At 58.5% G+C, this 14,449-nt stretch overlaps 1 protein-coding gene across 1 annotated transcript; it reads left to right on the top strand.

The window, feature by feature from the left end:
* Window positions 1-10,829: 10,829 nt before the first annotated feature.
* BMP4 (bone morphogenetic protein 4) lies at window positions 10,830-14,056 on the top strand. The gene is made up of 3 exons (XM_073350100.1): window positions 10,830-11,042; window positions 11,772-12,148; window positions 13,095-14,056. The coding sequence occupies exons 2-3, from the start codon at window positions 11,779-11,781 to the stop codon at window positions 13,928-13,930; spliced, it is 1,206 nt and encodes a 401-aa protein (XP_073206201.1). The 5' UTR covers window positions 10,830-11,042; window positions 11,772-11,778; the 3' UTR covers window positions 13,931-14,056.
* The last annotated feature ends 393 nt before the right edge of the window (window positions 14,057-14,449 follow it).

Here is a 14,449-nt window from a genome sequence, read left to right on the forward strand (position 1 = left end):
AATAACCAATAAGCCACTGAAACACCCCCTGACTTTCACAAGTTTTAGAGACAAGAATCTAAACCACACCATCCTCTACTGGATTTCTGTCCCCGACTGTCCCCTTACAGAGGCATGGTTTATCTGAGGGGCATAAGCGAAATGCTTTGATTTCGCTTTAAAAGGCCAGTTCACTTGCAAAAGATACTAGGAGCTATGTAAAGAGATTAAACTGCTTAGGCTGACAAATGTTTTCACTAAACATGGATCTTGTGTGTTAGTTATTTAAAATCTGAGTTGGCTATTTGGACAAGCAGGATAAAATTCGTTCATTGTAGATTTGTTTGCTTGTACCACAGAAGCTGAGAGTCAGTTTATTTTACAAATCCAGAGGCCCGGTTTAAAAGCAGAATTATATAGGCACTCGACTAGCCTTTGTTTATAGACTGGAACATTTTCAATGAAAATGTTATTTAACTTTAATGAGATGCACAGTAGCTACTTTTCAAATGGTTTCCCCCTGCTACGAGTAATGTGCAGTATAACACATTTCAAAGGGTTAGGGTGATATTTTACCAGCTTTGATGGGTTCCAAGATCAAATACTCTGCCAAAAAGATGTTTCTTTTAAGTATATAGTGGCTTAGGAATAAAGCAGGGGTATTTCAATGTAAGCACTGCCCTTTGTCCACACACGTACTTTCAGTGGTGTCAGTAGACATTTGTAATGCATGGGCCATGAATGAGCTCCAGAAAATGGAATAAATAATAATAAAAAATAAAATAAAAAAGCAACGTTATCCTAGTCCTTTAGTGTTACTGCAGCTATGGTATGTAACATCACATCCTCAGCTCCGACTCCATAAATACTTGGGGCACAATGACGTGGGGGTTTCTTGGATGTGTTGACTTACGGTCGCCATTTCTGTGTTTGTTTCAGGTTGTGTTATCTTATTAAACGTAGGTGGTCCTGTAGCACGGAAGGCCAAAGTCCTCCTAGGTGGCTGAAACCGTAGGTTCAGGTCCTGGACCTCTAGGCAGCAAATTTCCCACTGCCGTCAATGCTAGGTATTGATGTGTGAAAAGGCTGACTGAAACTGTGCCAAGCAACATCTGCAATGCAAGAGATCAGTACGACAACACTAGAGTCAGTTTCCGGGCTAACTGCAAGTAACAGGATGAAAGAACCTTGAGATGAAATCATCCATGGCCACTTCTCTGGCTATAGCTCTGTCTCTTTCAGCTTTAGACCTTTGGATAGAACTGGATAGCGCACAGGGTGACCAGAAGTCCTGATTTTATAAGGACAGTCCCAATATTTGGGGCTTTGTCTTATATAGGCGCCTATTACCCCTCCACCCCCTTCCCGATTTTTCACACTTGCTGTCTGGTCACCCTATTAGCACATGTTTCTCGACACAAAGCCAGGGCTTGATGGTATCGCTGAATTATGATCATGGGACAATGTCTGAAAGATCGGAGCTGGTGGTGTGTCCGTTGTTTCTGATGTGGCGGTCCAGTCTGCTTTTTCTCTCGGTAGGTGGAAGTCCCTTCGCTAAGGGAGACTTGTGCCTGGTTGACACTTATGGCTTCCTATGGAGAGCAGGCAGTACTCATGCTGCAACGAAAGGCACCAGCCGCAGGACGCTACGCTGCTAAAACTAGCCACGTGGACATGGGACGCACTGCTTGGGTGAGTAGGGAGCTGGGTAGGGTACAGACCCTAGGGTATGGGGCACTCTGCTAGCCTAAGGCGCGCCTCAGTGTCTACACTGCTCTTCAGACCCGCGCTGTCTGGGGGTGCGTGTCTGTACTCTACACACCCCCATCAGTGTAGACCTGCCATTCGAAAGCTACATCGTCCATCACCTGCTCTTACCAGGGGGTTCACTACCTCCAAGATGACTGGAGGGGAAGCCCTGTTACAAGTACAGCCAGGTCTGACCCAAAATCTCATATGTGAACTGCCTTGAAGTCCGGATCTGAATGGTGCAGCTGGCCTATGTCTGTGGTGAGCCAACACGCCCCCGGCCTGATCACAGTTGCCCCAACTTTTGTGCGGTAAATAAGCACCCCGGCTTTCACAATAAGCCAAAAGTCAAGCTAATCCTATTTCAAAACAAGGCCAAAACAAACCAATCCCTAAGAACCCAATTCTCAATGTGACTAGATCCCCCCAGCCTGCAGTCTGGGACTGAGGAGGGCCCGCTGAGCACCCCGACTCTCTCCTCACCTTGCCCCTGCTTGCCGGGAGCTGATAAAAAAAAAAGAAGTAACAAGCTACAACCAGGGGTGGCAGGTTTGTAGAAATTTTGGTGGTGCCCAGAATCCGCCCCCGCCCAAACTCTGCCCCCCCCCAAACTCCCACCCCACCTGCCCAAGGCTCTGCAAGGGAGTTTGAGTAGGGGAGGAGGTCTGGGGTGCAGGCCCTAGACTGGGGCAGGGGATTGGGGTGTGGGGTGCAGGCTCTGGGAGGGTGTGCAGAGGGAGGGGATGCAGGGGTAAGGGCTGTGGGATGTGGCTGCAGATGAGGGGTTTGGGGTATGGGAGTGGCTCAGGGCAAGAGTACGGGTGTAGGGGGTGAGGGTTCTGTCTGGGGCTGGGAATGAGGGGTTTGGGGTGTGGGAGGGGCTCATGGTGAGAATAGGAGTGTGCGGGGTGAGGGCTCTGTCAGGGGCTGGGGGATTTGGGGTGTGGGAGGGGCTCAGGGCTGGGGAAGAGGGTTGGAGTGCAGGGGGGTGAGGGCTCTGGCTGGGGCTGGAGATGAGGGGTTTGTGGTGTGGGAGGGGCTCAGGGCTAAGGCAGAGGGTTTGGGTGTGGGGGGATGAGGGCTCTGGCTGGGGCTGGAGATGAGGGGTTTGTGGTGTGGGAGGGGCTCAGAGCTAGGGCAGAGGGTTTGGGTGTGGGGGGATGAGGGCTCTGGCTGGGGCTGGAGATGAGGGGTTTGTGGTGTGGGAGGGGCTCAGAGCTAGGGCAGAGGGTTTGGGTGTGGGGGGATGAGGGCTCTGGCTGGGGCTGGAGATGAGGGGTTTGTGGTGTGGGAGGGGGCTCAGGGCTAAGGCAGAGGGTTTGGGTGTGGGGGGGTGAGGGCTCTGGCTGGGGCTGGAGATGAGGGGTTTGTGGTGTTGGAGGGGGCTCAGGGCTAAGGCAGAGGGTTGGAGTGCAGGGGGTGAGGGCTCTGGCTGGGGCTGGAGATGAGGGGTTTGTGGTGTGGGAGGGGCTCAGGGCTAAGGCAGAGGGTTGGAGTGCAGGGGGTGAGGGCTCTGGCTGGGGCTGGAGATGAGGGGTTTGTGGTGTTGGAAGGGGCTCAGGGCTAAGGCAGAGGGTTTGGGTGTGGGGGGATGAGGGCTCTGGCTGGGGCTGGAGATGAGGGGTTTGTGGTGTGGGAGGGGCTCAGGGCTAAGGCAGAGGGTTGGAGTGCAGGGGGGTGAGGGCTCTGGCTGGGGCTGGAGATGAGGGGTTTGTGGTGTGGGAGGGGCTCAGGGCTGGGGCAGAGGGTTGGAGTGCAGGGGGATGAGGGCTCTGGCTGGGGCTGGAGATGAGGGGTTTGTGGTGTGGGAGGGGCTCAGAGCTAGGGCAGAGGGTTTGGGTGTGGGGGGGTGAGGGCTCTGGCTGGGGCTGGAGATGAGGGGTTTGTGGTGTGGGAGGGGCTCAGGGCTGGGGCAGAGGGTTGGAGTGCAGGGGGGTGAGGGCTCTGGCTGGGGCTGGAGATGAGGGGTTTGTGGTGTGGGAGGGGCTCAGGGCTAAGGCAGAGGGTTTGGGTGTGGGGGGATGAGGGCTCTGGCTGGGGCTGGAGATGAGGGGTTTGTGGTGTGGGAGGGGCTCAGGGCTAAGGCAGAGGGTTGGAGTGCAGGGGGGTGAGGGCTCTGGCTGGGGCTGGAGATGAGGGGTTTGTGGTGTGGGAGGGGCTCAGGGCTGGGGCAGAGGGTTGGAGTGCAGGGGGGTGAGGGCTCTGGCTGGGACTGGGGATAAGGTGTTTGGGGTGTGGGAGGGGCTCAGGGCTGGGGCAGAGGGTTGGAGTGCAGGGGGGTGAGGGCTCTGGCTGGGGCTGGAGATGAGGGGTTTGTGGTGTTGGAAGGGGCTCAGGGCTGGGGCAGAGGGTTGGAGTGCAGGGGGGTGAGGGCTCTGGCTGGGGCTGGAGATGAGGGGTTTGTGGTGTGGGAGGGGCTCAGGGCTGGGGCAGAGGGTTGGAGTGCAGGGGGATGAGGGCTCTGGCTGGGGCTGGAGATGAGGGGTTTGTGGTGTGGGAGGGGCTCAGAGCTAGGGCAGAGGGTTTGGGTGTGGGGGGGTGAGGGCTCTGGCTGGGGCTGGAGATGAGGGGTTTGTGGTGTGGGAGGGGCTCAGGGCTGGGGCAGAGGGTTTGGGTGTGGGGGGATGAGGGCTCTGGCTGGGGCTGGAGATGAGGGGTTTGTGGTGTGGGAGGGGCTCAGGGCTGGGGCAGAGGGTTGGAGTGCAGGGGGGATGAGGGCTCTGGCTGGGGCTGGAGATGAGGGGTTTGGGGTGTGGGAGGGGCTCAGGGCTGGGGCAGAGGGTTGGAGTGCAGGGGGGTGAGGGCTCTGGCTGGGACTGGGGATAAGGTGTTTGGGGTGTTGGAGGGGGCTCAGGGCTGGGGCAGAGGGTTGGAGTGCAGGGGGATGAGGGCTCTGGCTGGGGCTGGAGATGAGGTGTTTGTGGTGTGGGAGAGGCTCAGGGCTAAGGCAGAGGGTTTGGGTGTGGGGGATGAGGGCTCTGGCTGGGGCTGGAGATGAGGGGTTTGTGGTGTGGGAGAGGCTCAGGGCTAAGGCAGAGGGTTTGGGTGTGGGGGGATGAGGGCTCTGGCTGGGGCTGGAGATGAGGGGTTTGTGGTGTGGGAGGGGCTCAGGGCTAAGGCAGAGGGTTGGAGTGCAGGGGGGGTGAGGGCTCTGGCTGGGGCTGGAGATGAGGGGTTTGTGGTGTTGGAGGGGCTCAGGGCTAAGGCAGAGGGTTTGGGTGTGGGGGGATGAGGGCTCTGGCTGGGGCTGGAGATGAGGGGTTTGTGGTGTGGGAGAGGCTCAGGGCTAAGGCAGAGGGTTGGAGTGCAGGGGGATGAGGGCTCTGGCTGGGACTGGGGATAAGGGGTTTGTGGTGTGGGAGGGGCTCAGGGCTAAGGCAGAGGGTTGGAGTGCAGGGGGGTGAGGGCTCTGGCTGGGGCTGGAGATGAGGGGTTTGTGGTGTGGGAGGGGCTCAGGGCTAAGGCAGAGGGTTGGAGTGCAGGGGGGTGAGGGCTCTGGCTGGGGCTGGAGATGAGGGGTTTGTGGTGTGGGAGGGGCTCAGGGCTAAGGCAGAGGGTTGGAGTGCAGGGGGATGAGGGCTCTGGCTGGGGCTGGAGATGAGGGGTTTGTGGTGTGGGAGGGGCTCAGGGCTAAGGCAGAGGGTTTGGGTGTGGGGGGGTGAGGGCTCTGGCTGGGGCTGGAGATGAGGGGTTTGTGGTGTGGGAGGGGGCTCAGGGCTAAGGCAGAGGGTTTGGGTGTGGGGGGGTGAGGGCTCTGGCTGGGGCTGGAGATGAGGGGTTTGTGGTGTGGGAGGGGCTCAGGGCTAAGGCAGAGGGTTGGAGTGCAGGGGGATGAGGGCTCTGGCTGGGACTGGGGATAAGGTGTTTGTGGTGTTGGAGGGGGCTCAGGGCTAAGGCAGAGGGTTTGGGTGTGGGGGGATGAGGGCTCTGGCTGGGGCTGGAGATGAGGGGTTTGTGGTGTGGGAGGGGGCTCAGGGCTAAGGCAGAGGGTTTGGGTGTGGGGGGGTGAGGGCTCTGGCTGGGGCTGGAGATGAGGGGTTTGTGGTGTGGGAGGGGCTCAGGGCTAAGGCAGAGGGTTGGAGTGCAGGGGGGTGAGGGCTCTGGCTGGGGCTGGAGATGAGGGGTTTGTGGTGTTGGAAGGGGCTCAGGGCTGGGGCAGAGGGTTGGAGTGCAGGGGGATGAGGGCTCTGGCTGGGACTGGGGATAAGGTGTTTGGGGTGTTGGAGGGGGCTCAGGGCTAGGGCAGAGGGTTTGGGTGTGGGGGGATGAGGGCTCTGGCTGGGGCTGGAGATGAGGGGTTTGTGGTGTGGGAGGGGCTCAGGGCTGGGGCAGAGGGTTGGAGTGCAGGGGGGTGAGGGCTCTGGCTGGGACTGGGGATAAGGGGTTTGGGGTGTTGGAGGGGGCTCAGGGCTAAGGCAGAGGGTTTGGGTGTGGGGGGGTGAGGGCTCTGGCTGGGGCTGGAGATGAGGGGTTTGTGGTGTGGGAGGGGCTCAGGGCTAAGGCAGAGGGTTGGAGTGCAGGGGGGTGAGGGCTCTGGCTGGGACTGGGGATAAGGTGTTTGGGGTGTTGGAGGGGGCTCAGGGCTAAGGCAGAGGGTTGAGGGTGCGGTGGGGGGGGTGAAAGCTCTGGCTGGGGGTGTGGGATCTGAGGTGGGGCAGGGCTGGGGATAAGTTTGGGGGGCAGGCAGGCTGCTCCAGGACAAGGGGCCAGAGAGGAGGACTCCCCCCAGCCCTTTCCCTGTCAGCAGCAGCGAGCTCTGGGGGAGGAGCCCCCCTTTCCCGCCCCCCAGCAGCACACTCACCCCCACCACTGTCACTGCATGTGTCCGAGGGCCCCTCTCAGGTCCAGGAATCTCCCTCGCCTCCCACGGGGTGGGTGCCGGGGGGTGCTGCGTGCGCCTCCTCCCCTTCTGTTGCCCCTGACTGTAGCCTCACTGGGGGTGAGGGATGGGGCTGCCCCTTGTCCAGCGTGGGGCAGGAGCGGTGACTGTGGGCCCCCTGTGATGGTGGAGGGTCCCGCCGGAAAAGGGAAGAGTCAGAGGTGGAAGGGCAGGCCCTGGCACTCTGCCCTGGCAGTCGAGACAGAAGGGGGGGGGCTAGGACCCTGTGGCAGCAGTTGCTGCAGGGAGGCAGCATGGAGCAGCAGGGAAGAGGCAGAAGTGGGATGCTCTGCTCTGGGGCTCCAGGAGGCGTGGGGCGGGGCAGCAAGAGGGGGCCGGGGGACACTCGGGGGAGGCATGGGGGGGTGGCAGGTGGGGCCGGGTCCCAAGGATTGGTGGAGCTGGGCTCCTGGGCTCTGAATATTGCTGGTGCTAAGGCACCACCTGGAGATATAACTCGCTGCCTGTGGGCTACAAGCCAAAAACTAGCCAACAAGCAACTCACAAGCCAATTAAGCCAGAAACAAGCCCAACGTCTGTGTTTTTTCTGTGGGTTTGGCGTGTCTGTCCCAGATCCCAGCCACCCACTCTTCAGGACAGTTTGGATCTGGGGTTAAACTCTGAGGGGTGGGTCCATCCCTCCTTGGAGCAGTCAGCTGGAGTGGTTACTGTGATCAGGGTAGTCTCTATGTACGGGTGTCTGAAGTGCACACCAATCAGCGGCAGGTCGTGGGTGCATCCTTTGGATTGCCACGGCATGTGGGCCGCTAGTCCAGCCTGGCCGTGGGGGGAGTGAGTGACACCCTCACAGCTGGCTGATGGGAGCTCCCAGGACTTGCGTGCAGTAGCCCAGTGACCTGGCTGGTGTGGGTTAGCCTGGTCCATGGAGGGGAAGGCAAAGTGGGAGGAAGGGATGTGGGAGAGGGAGGGGGAAAGGAAGAGAAGGAGGGGAGAGAGGACACTGACTTCTGAAGCTGGCTCTGGTGCATACCCAGGCAAAGTGGCTTTAGCAAGGCCCGAGGGTGCCACTGGCAGGTGACTGGGGTGTCCCCTCAGTGCTGGGATTAGCATTTAGTACAAGGGTGGGCAGACTTTTTGAGCTGAGGACCACATCTGGGTATGGAAATTGTATGGCGAGCCATGAATGCTCACAAAATGGGGGGTTGGGGCACGGGATGGGGTGAGGGCTTCGGCAGGGGGTGTGGGTTCTGGGGTGGGGCTGGCAAGGAGAGTTTGGGGATGCAGGAGGGTGCTCCAGTCTGGGACTGAGGGGTTCAGAGGGTGGGAGGAGAATCAGGGGCTTGGGGTACGGGAGGGGGTTGGGGTGCAGGCTCCAGACTGTGCTTATCTCAAGCAGTTCCCAGAAGCAGCGGCACGTCCTTCCTCTAGTTCCTATGTGGAGGTGGGGGCAGGCGGCTCTGCCCCATCTGCAGGCACTGCCCCTGCAGCTCCCATTGGCCCTGGCTTGTGGCCAATGGGAGCTGCGGGGGCAGTGTGCGGAGCTCCCTGGTTGTCCCTACACATAGGTGGAGGGGGTTGTGTGCCCCTGCTTCTGGGAGCCCTGCAGAGCCCTGGCATGCGCAGAGTGGGGCAAGCCCCCAACCCCGCTCCCCAGCTGGAGCTTGAGGGACGGATTAAAATGTCTGAAGGGCCAGATATGGTCCCCGGGCTGTAGTTTGCCCACCTCCGATTTAGTACCTCCCCAGATTGCTGGTGTGCCCCCCTGGTTCCCGCACCCTCCAGCAGAGCGTGCCAAGGATCAGACTAGTGCATGGACCTGTGGTGAGAGATTGGGGCGGCACCATCCCTGTCCTGTCACACCCAAGGGCACTGCTCCCCCGCACACCTGACTCTGGGCTGGGGGTAACCAGGCCACTTTCCCCATCTGGTGGGGAGCAGGGAGAGAGACCAGATCTTGAACCATCCCAGTTGCGGCCGCTTTTCATTCCCAAACTCTGCCGCCTCTAGGGCGGGGGAGGCGGTTCCCCAGGTTCCCTTTCAAAGGCAGTGTCATGAGTGATCCTTGGGGGTGTCCAATATCAGCATAGTTAGACTCATCTTTGTGCGCCCCCCAGCCCGCATATTCCTTGGGGTGATCACCCCCCCCCTCCCCCAGGCCCGTTCTTTGGTTCTCGCCCGGCGAGCGCAGGTTACACCTGGTTCCAGGTGTTCGCCGAGGGTGCTGTGCGCTTGGCTACACCCGGCAGGATTTCCGAGGCTTTCAGATGTGATGCTCCCGGTGCGGGGAGGAGACGGACGGGCAGAGAGAGTAAAAAGCACGTGCGGCGAGAAAGGGGAGTGGAAAAATCTCTCTTTGTGCGTCTTGATTTCGGGTGATTCTGTTCCAATCCGCTTTGGTTTGATCTTAGACACCTGCCCAGTTCTGACACAGAGGAGCGTGGTTCGAAGAGGATTCGGAGTGCCGCCTGGCTCCGCTGCCTGAGATCGCGGCGGCTGGGGGGGGGGGGGCATTTTTCCCTCCCCGCAGGTAACAATTTCTACAAGTACAATCCTGGGCTTCAAGGGACGGGCCAGACCCAGCCGTCCCCCATCTGGACCATCTGAAATCTCATTATTCACACTTCTTAGAGTCTCCTCTAAACTCTTTGTTTTCAATCGCATGTCACTGAGGAGCCTGCCTTCCAGACTTGGAGGAAGCGGAGGATTTACCTGCTTTCCTTCAATCGCGGAGTTACTTCGGAATAAACCCCCTCACTCCTGCATTTTAAAATGTCAGAGTTTCATTTTTAAAACCCATCAAGCCCTGAACGAGGGCACCTATAACGCTCTTGCACCTGCAGTCCCCAGGGAGATCGCTCCTTTAAATAGCCCTTTATCTTTTCAGGGCAGCGCTGAGCCGGGATTGCTGGGTGAATCGGCTCTATTGCCTGTCCAAAAAGATTTTTTTTTTTGTATTGCTCCTTTAGCGAGTTCACAAAAGCTATCCAAGGGGGCAAGTGAAATATCCAAGGTGAAGTGGGGCGGTGGGCGAGAGAGGACAGAATCAGCAGCTAGGATGGGTTTGGTCCCAGGCTCAGATGGGTGGGGACCTCTCTCTGCCTTGGCGTGGACTAGCTGGGATCTGTGGCTCTCTTTGATGAACTAATGGCTGAGCTTGGCCCTGCTTCACAGGCGTTGGGTCTGAGAGCGCTGGGAAAGGTGTTGGCCTGTTTTTGCCTTGACACTGTGTAATGTTTTTGAATAGGCCCTTTCCGATGACAGACTCATGCTTCCAGCGTCCCTACACGCCTGTAAATTATTTGAGCTGTTGAGATGTAAGGTTCTTGGAAGGAACTTGCCGAAGCCCGCATGTAGCGGTAAGAATTAACTTAACACCCTCCTGCAAACCCAGGGGTGGGGGAGGACCTGATCCCAAAGGCTATTTCATATTTGACTTGCTCCTAGAAGCTAAGACGACTTTCCCAGTGCCCCCCTCATGGGAAGCTCCATGTTAGGGAAAGCTTAGTGAGTTTTCTTCTGTTTTATGGCGCTGATGAAATTGACCATGCCTTGGGTTTTATTAGTTGTGTTTTTAAACTCAGATGGGAGCTCTAATCCCAGCAAAACAGGCCTCTGCCCTATTGGCAAATCCTTCCCTTGGTTTGTTAAGAACATCGGGATTTGACTGACCCCCACCCCTCCATCTAACCTAATGCTGGCAAGATTTCTTGCAGGCTAGGGAAGGGTTGAGCCCCTCCATGCGTTTGGTCCTCTTGCTAGGGTTATTTTGTAAGGCTTGGGGAAATGTGCGCTCAGTGGATGGGGGTTACTTTTCTATAGGGGGAGACCTGCTGGGAAAAACCGATGGCGCCTGGGTGTCACTCACAGGCTGCATGACACAAGCGCAGCCTTCTGCAAAGGATGCAAAGGGTGGCAGCAGGCCTGCAGGGGAGGAGGGGCTGGGCTGGCCTGGGGGGAGTGGGGATGTTGTGGGGTCAGGGTGGGGCTGGGAGGGCAGTTGCTGGAGCACTGCGGTTCTAGACGCACAAGGTCGGTGCAAGGGAAAGGGGGGTCTCCAGTGGGAGCAGGATCGGGCTTTAAACTGAAGTCACCCTCAACCCCCACCCATGGGATTTCACTAGTGCCAGGATCAGGGCAGCCACTGCCCCTTGGCAAGAGGAGGTTTCTCTTGCCAGGAGATTGACAGGGGCGGAGGGGCGGGACATCCCTTTTGGAGCCCAGTGGGCGGTGCCTGGCTGTGACGGACAAGCGGGGCGAGGAGTGACTGGGGGCCACGTGACTCTCATGGGCTGGAAGAAAAACAGAGCCAGTCCGCTTTGGAGGCTCATTGGATTCAAATATTCATTTTCGGAGCCGCTCCGCAGTCCCAGCCCCGGCAGCCAAGCGCCTCCGAGCCCCTGAGCTTTTCCACCCGTTTGTTCCAGATTGGCTGGCAAGAATCATGGACTGTTTTTACATGCCTTGTTTGCTGTCAGTGAGTAGCCCCTTCTCCTTCTCCTCCTGCTCCTGGGCTTGGAAGTGGTGTAAACGTCTCTCGCTGCTCTCCCCTCGCTCCCGGGGTTGACCCCTCGCGGACTGTAACGCGCAAGCCCCCTCCCAGGCGCGTCTGCTAACAGATCGGGGACTTTTCAAACTCTCCTTCTCTCTGTCTTACCTTTGCAGTGACCCTAGATTCAAGTCACTCCCCCCCCCCCCCCCCCGCGGCATGTCTCGTTTCTCAAAACCCCTTGAAGGCCGCGGCGAAGCTGCAGCCTCACTTCAAAGGGACAGCGCCAGCAAAATAATAAAAGGGGCCAAGTCACTTTTTGTTTCCCTCTGCCCTGTGATCCAGGCTCGTGGAGACCCCCCCCCCCGGCCCCCCGATCAGCTGCACTCCAGCGATCCGTCGGGTCGGGGAGGAGGCGAGAGGAGAAATTCCATCTAAGCCCAATGTTCACTGTTTATTCTTGAAAGAAGTTAGGCGGAGATCCCTGCGAAGATAGCAGGGACCGAGCAGATGAGCCGGGTAGCGGCTATCTGATTGTGGGGGCTCTTCGGCTGTAAACAAGTTCGAGCGAGTCCATTACAGGCGATTCCTTCGCCTTTGAGACGCGTTTGCCGCTCGCAGCCGCTGCTGGCTCGGGTTTTGGGGGGGTGGGGTGGGGTGGCTGTTTTTAATCTTGACCCTCCTTGTTTGTTGTTGCGTTTTTTTTGGAAACCCCAGAGACACCATGATTCCTGGTAACCGAATGCTGATGGTCATTCTGTTATGCCAAGTTCTGCTAGGAGGTACTAACCATGCCAGTTTGATACCCGAGACGGGGAGGAAGAAAGTTGCAGAACTCCAGGCGCAAGCAGGATCTGGACGCCGCTCTGGGCAAAGCCATGAACTCTTGCGGGGTTTCGAGGCGAGTTTGCTGCAGATGTTCGGGCTCCGAAGGCGGCCCCAGCCCAGCAAAGCAGCCGTCGTCCCCGCGTACATGCTGGACCTCTACCGGCTGCAGTCCGGGGAAGAGGAGGAAAGCCTGCAGGACATCAGCCTGCGGTACCCCGAGAGATCGACTAGCCGGGCCAACACCGTGAGGAGTTTCCACCATGAAGGTCAGTGCTGCAGCCCTGGGGTGGGGGCGTCGGGAAGCGGTCGGGATTTGGATCGGCTGAAGGCGGACTCCCCCCGGCCCGCTGGTCTGGGCTAGTCCCGCGGCTGCGTTTTCCAGCATCCTGCGCGGAGATTGAAATTGACCCGTTGGTGTGAAGGGCTGCTTTGCTTCCTCCCGTCACTCTGGGTTTCGACTCGTGTCACCCCCTCCGAGCTCCCACGGAATTCACTCCGGATTCAACTCCGGAGTAACCGAGATCCCCCCCATCGCGTCCCGTGTGTGTTTGTTTTGAGATATCAAAGCGATCGCTGCCTGCTTGGGCTCTTTTTTTTTTAAAAAAAGAAAGAAAATAAAAAACCTCCTTGAATTTAATACCGACAACAGCGTGTTTGTGAGGTTCGTTCAATAGGGCCTTGTAATCTGATCCAAATGTTTCGTAGCGGATGTTTCTTTTCCAAAGTCAAGCGGAGCTATTAATCCACCGGCATCATTGCTGTGTCGGAATTTATTCCCCCCCCCCCCCGGTTATGGGATCAACAAGGCACGGCTCTGTGTTTCCCAATCGCTGGGCACAGTTTGTGAGCAAGATCCTTCGGGGGGAGGCGGGGGGGAGGGGGAAGGACAAGTGTTTTAAAGAAACTTGGTTTTAAAACACCCCCGTCTGTAAATCCGTATGAATAGGGCCCGGCGGTGGGGAAGCGGGATTCCGGGGCAGGAGCTGGTTAGGCGTGGAAATGATGCGTTGGCGAGCAGGGGGGAGGAGGGGGGAATGTTGCTACTTTGCATTTTGGAGGGCTGAGCTCTCTCCGTGCGGGGCTAGGGACAGGTGAAGCAGCGTGGCCGGGAGGGAGGAGCCGTGTGCCCTGACTCACCTGGCCTTGTGTCTCGGCTCCCCCAAACGTTCACACGCTCTGTTTTTACCCCCCTCCCCACCCCGCTCCTTGCAGAACATCTGGAGACCCTCCCCGGGCCCAGCGACACCCCCCGCTTTCGCTTCCTCTTCAACCTCAGCAGCGTGCCGGAGAACGAGGTGATCACCTCGGCCGAGCTGCGGCTGTACCGGGAGCAGCCGGAAGCGCAGAGCCCCGCGTGGGAACGGGGCTCGCACCGGATCAACATCTACGAAGTGATGAAGCCGCTGCCGGCCCGCGGGCAGGTGATCACCCGGCTGCTGGACACGCGGCTGGTGCATCACAACGTGTCCCGGTGGGAGAGCTTCGACGTGAGCCCCGCCGTCCTCCGCTGGACCCAGGACAAGCAGCCCAACCACGGGCTGGCGGTGGAGGTGACCGCGCTGCAGCCGGCCCGGCCGGGGAGCCACGTCAGGATTAGCCGATCTTTACCTCAAGGAGACGGGGACTGGGCCCAGCTGAGGCCGCTGCTGGTCACTTTCAGCCACGACGGCAGGGGCCACGCACTGACCCGCCGGGCCCGCCGCAGCGCCAAGCACCCGCGGCCCCGCAAGAACAAAAAAAACTGCCGCCGCCATGCGCTCTACGTGGATTTCAGCGACGTGGGCTGGAACGACTGGATCGTGGCCCCCCCGGGCTACCAGGCCTTTTACTGCCACGGGGACTGCCCCTTCCCCTTGGCCGACCACCTCAACTCCACCAACCACGCCATCGTGCAAACCCTGGTGAACTCCGTGAACGCCAGCATCCCCAAGGCCTGCTGCGTGCCCACGGAGCTCAGCGCCATCTCCATGCTGTACCTGGACGAGTACGACAAAGTGGTCCTGAAAAACTACCAGGAGATGGTGGTGGAGGGGTGCGGGTGCCGTTAACCCCCCCTTTCCCCTCCCCAGGACTGCGTGTTCCCGCTGGACCCTGATCTTAAACTAAACGTTCACCTTGACCTTATTTATGACTTTATGTGCAAATGGTTTGACAATAATGATCCTATATTTTGACAAAATATATTTATAACGACATATTAAAAGAAAAAACGACAGCGAGTCATTATTTGAAAGGTAAAGGCACCGTGGGCCTGGCGCCTTAGGGGGGACAGGCTGGGGCGGGGCTCGGAGCAGGAGCCTGGCTCCTTCCCATTGAAAATGATCTTTATTTAAGTATATAGAGATAGATATAGTCTCTCTCTGGTGATTGGCAGCATGGGGGTGCGGGGAAAGCCTGGGAACTCGGGCTTGTCAGGCAGGCCCAGCCCCGGGGAGTGACACTTGCCTTGCTAACCTGTTGGAAGCGTTTGCAAAAAAAAAAAATGCATGTGAAAAGCGGGGCCGAGTTACCCGGGGGGTTATGCTAAACCGGCGGGGATTGTGATCCCTTCGTTGCCCCCGCGTTCA

Source organism: Lepidochelys kempii, chromosome 6 (genome assembly GCF_965140265.1).
Source record: "Lepidochelys kempii isolate rLepKem1 chromosome 6, rLepKem1.hap2, whole genome shotgun sequence".
In the NCBI taxonomy this organism is placed as follows: Eukaryota; Metazoa; Chordata; order Testudines; family Cheloniidae; genus Lepidochelys; species Lepidochelys kempii.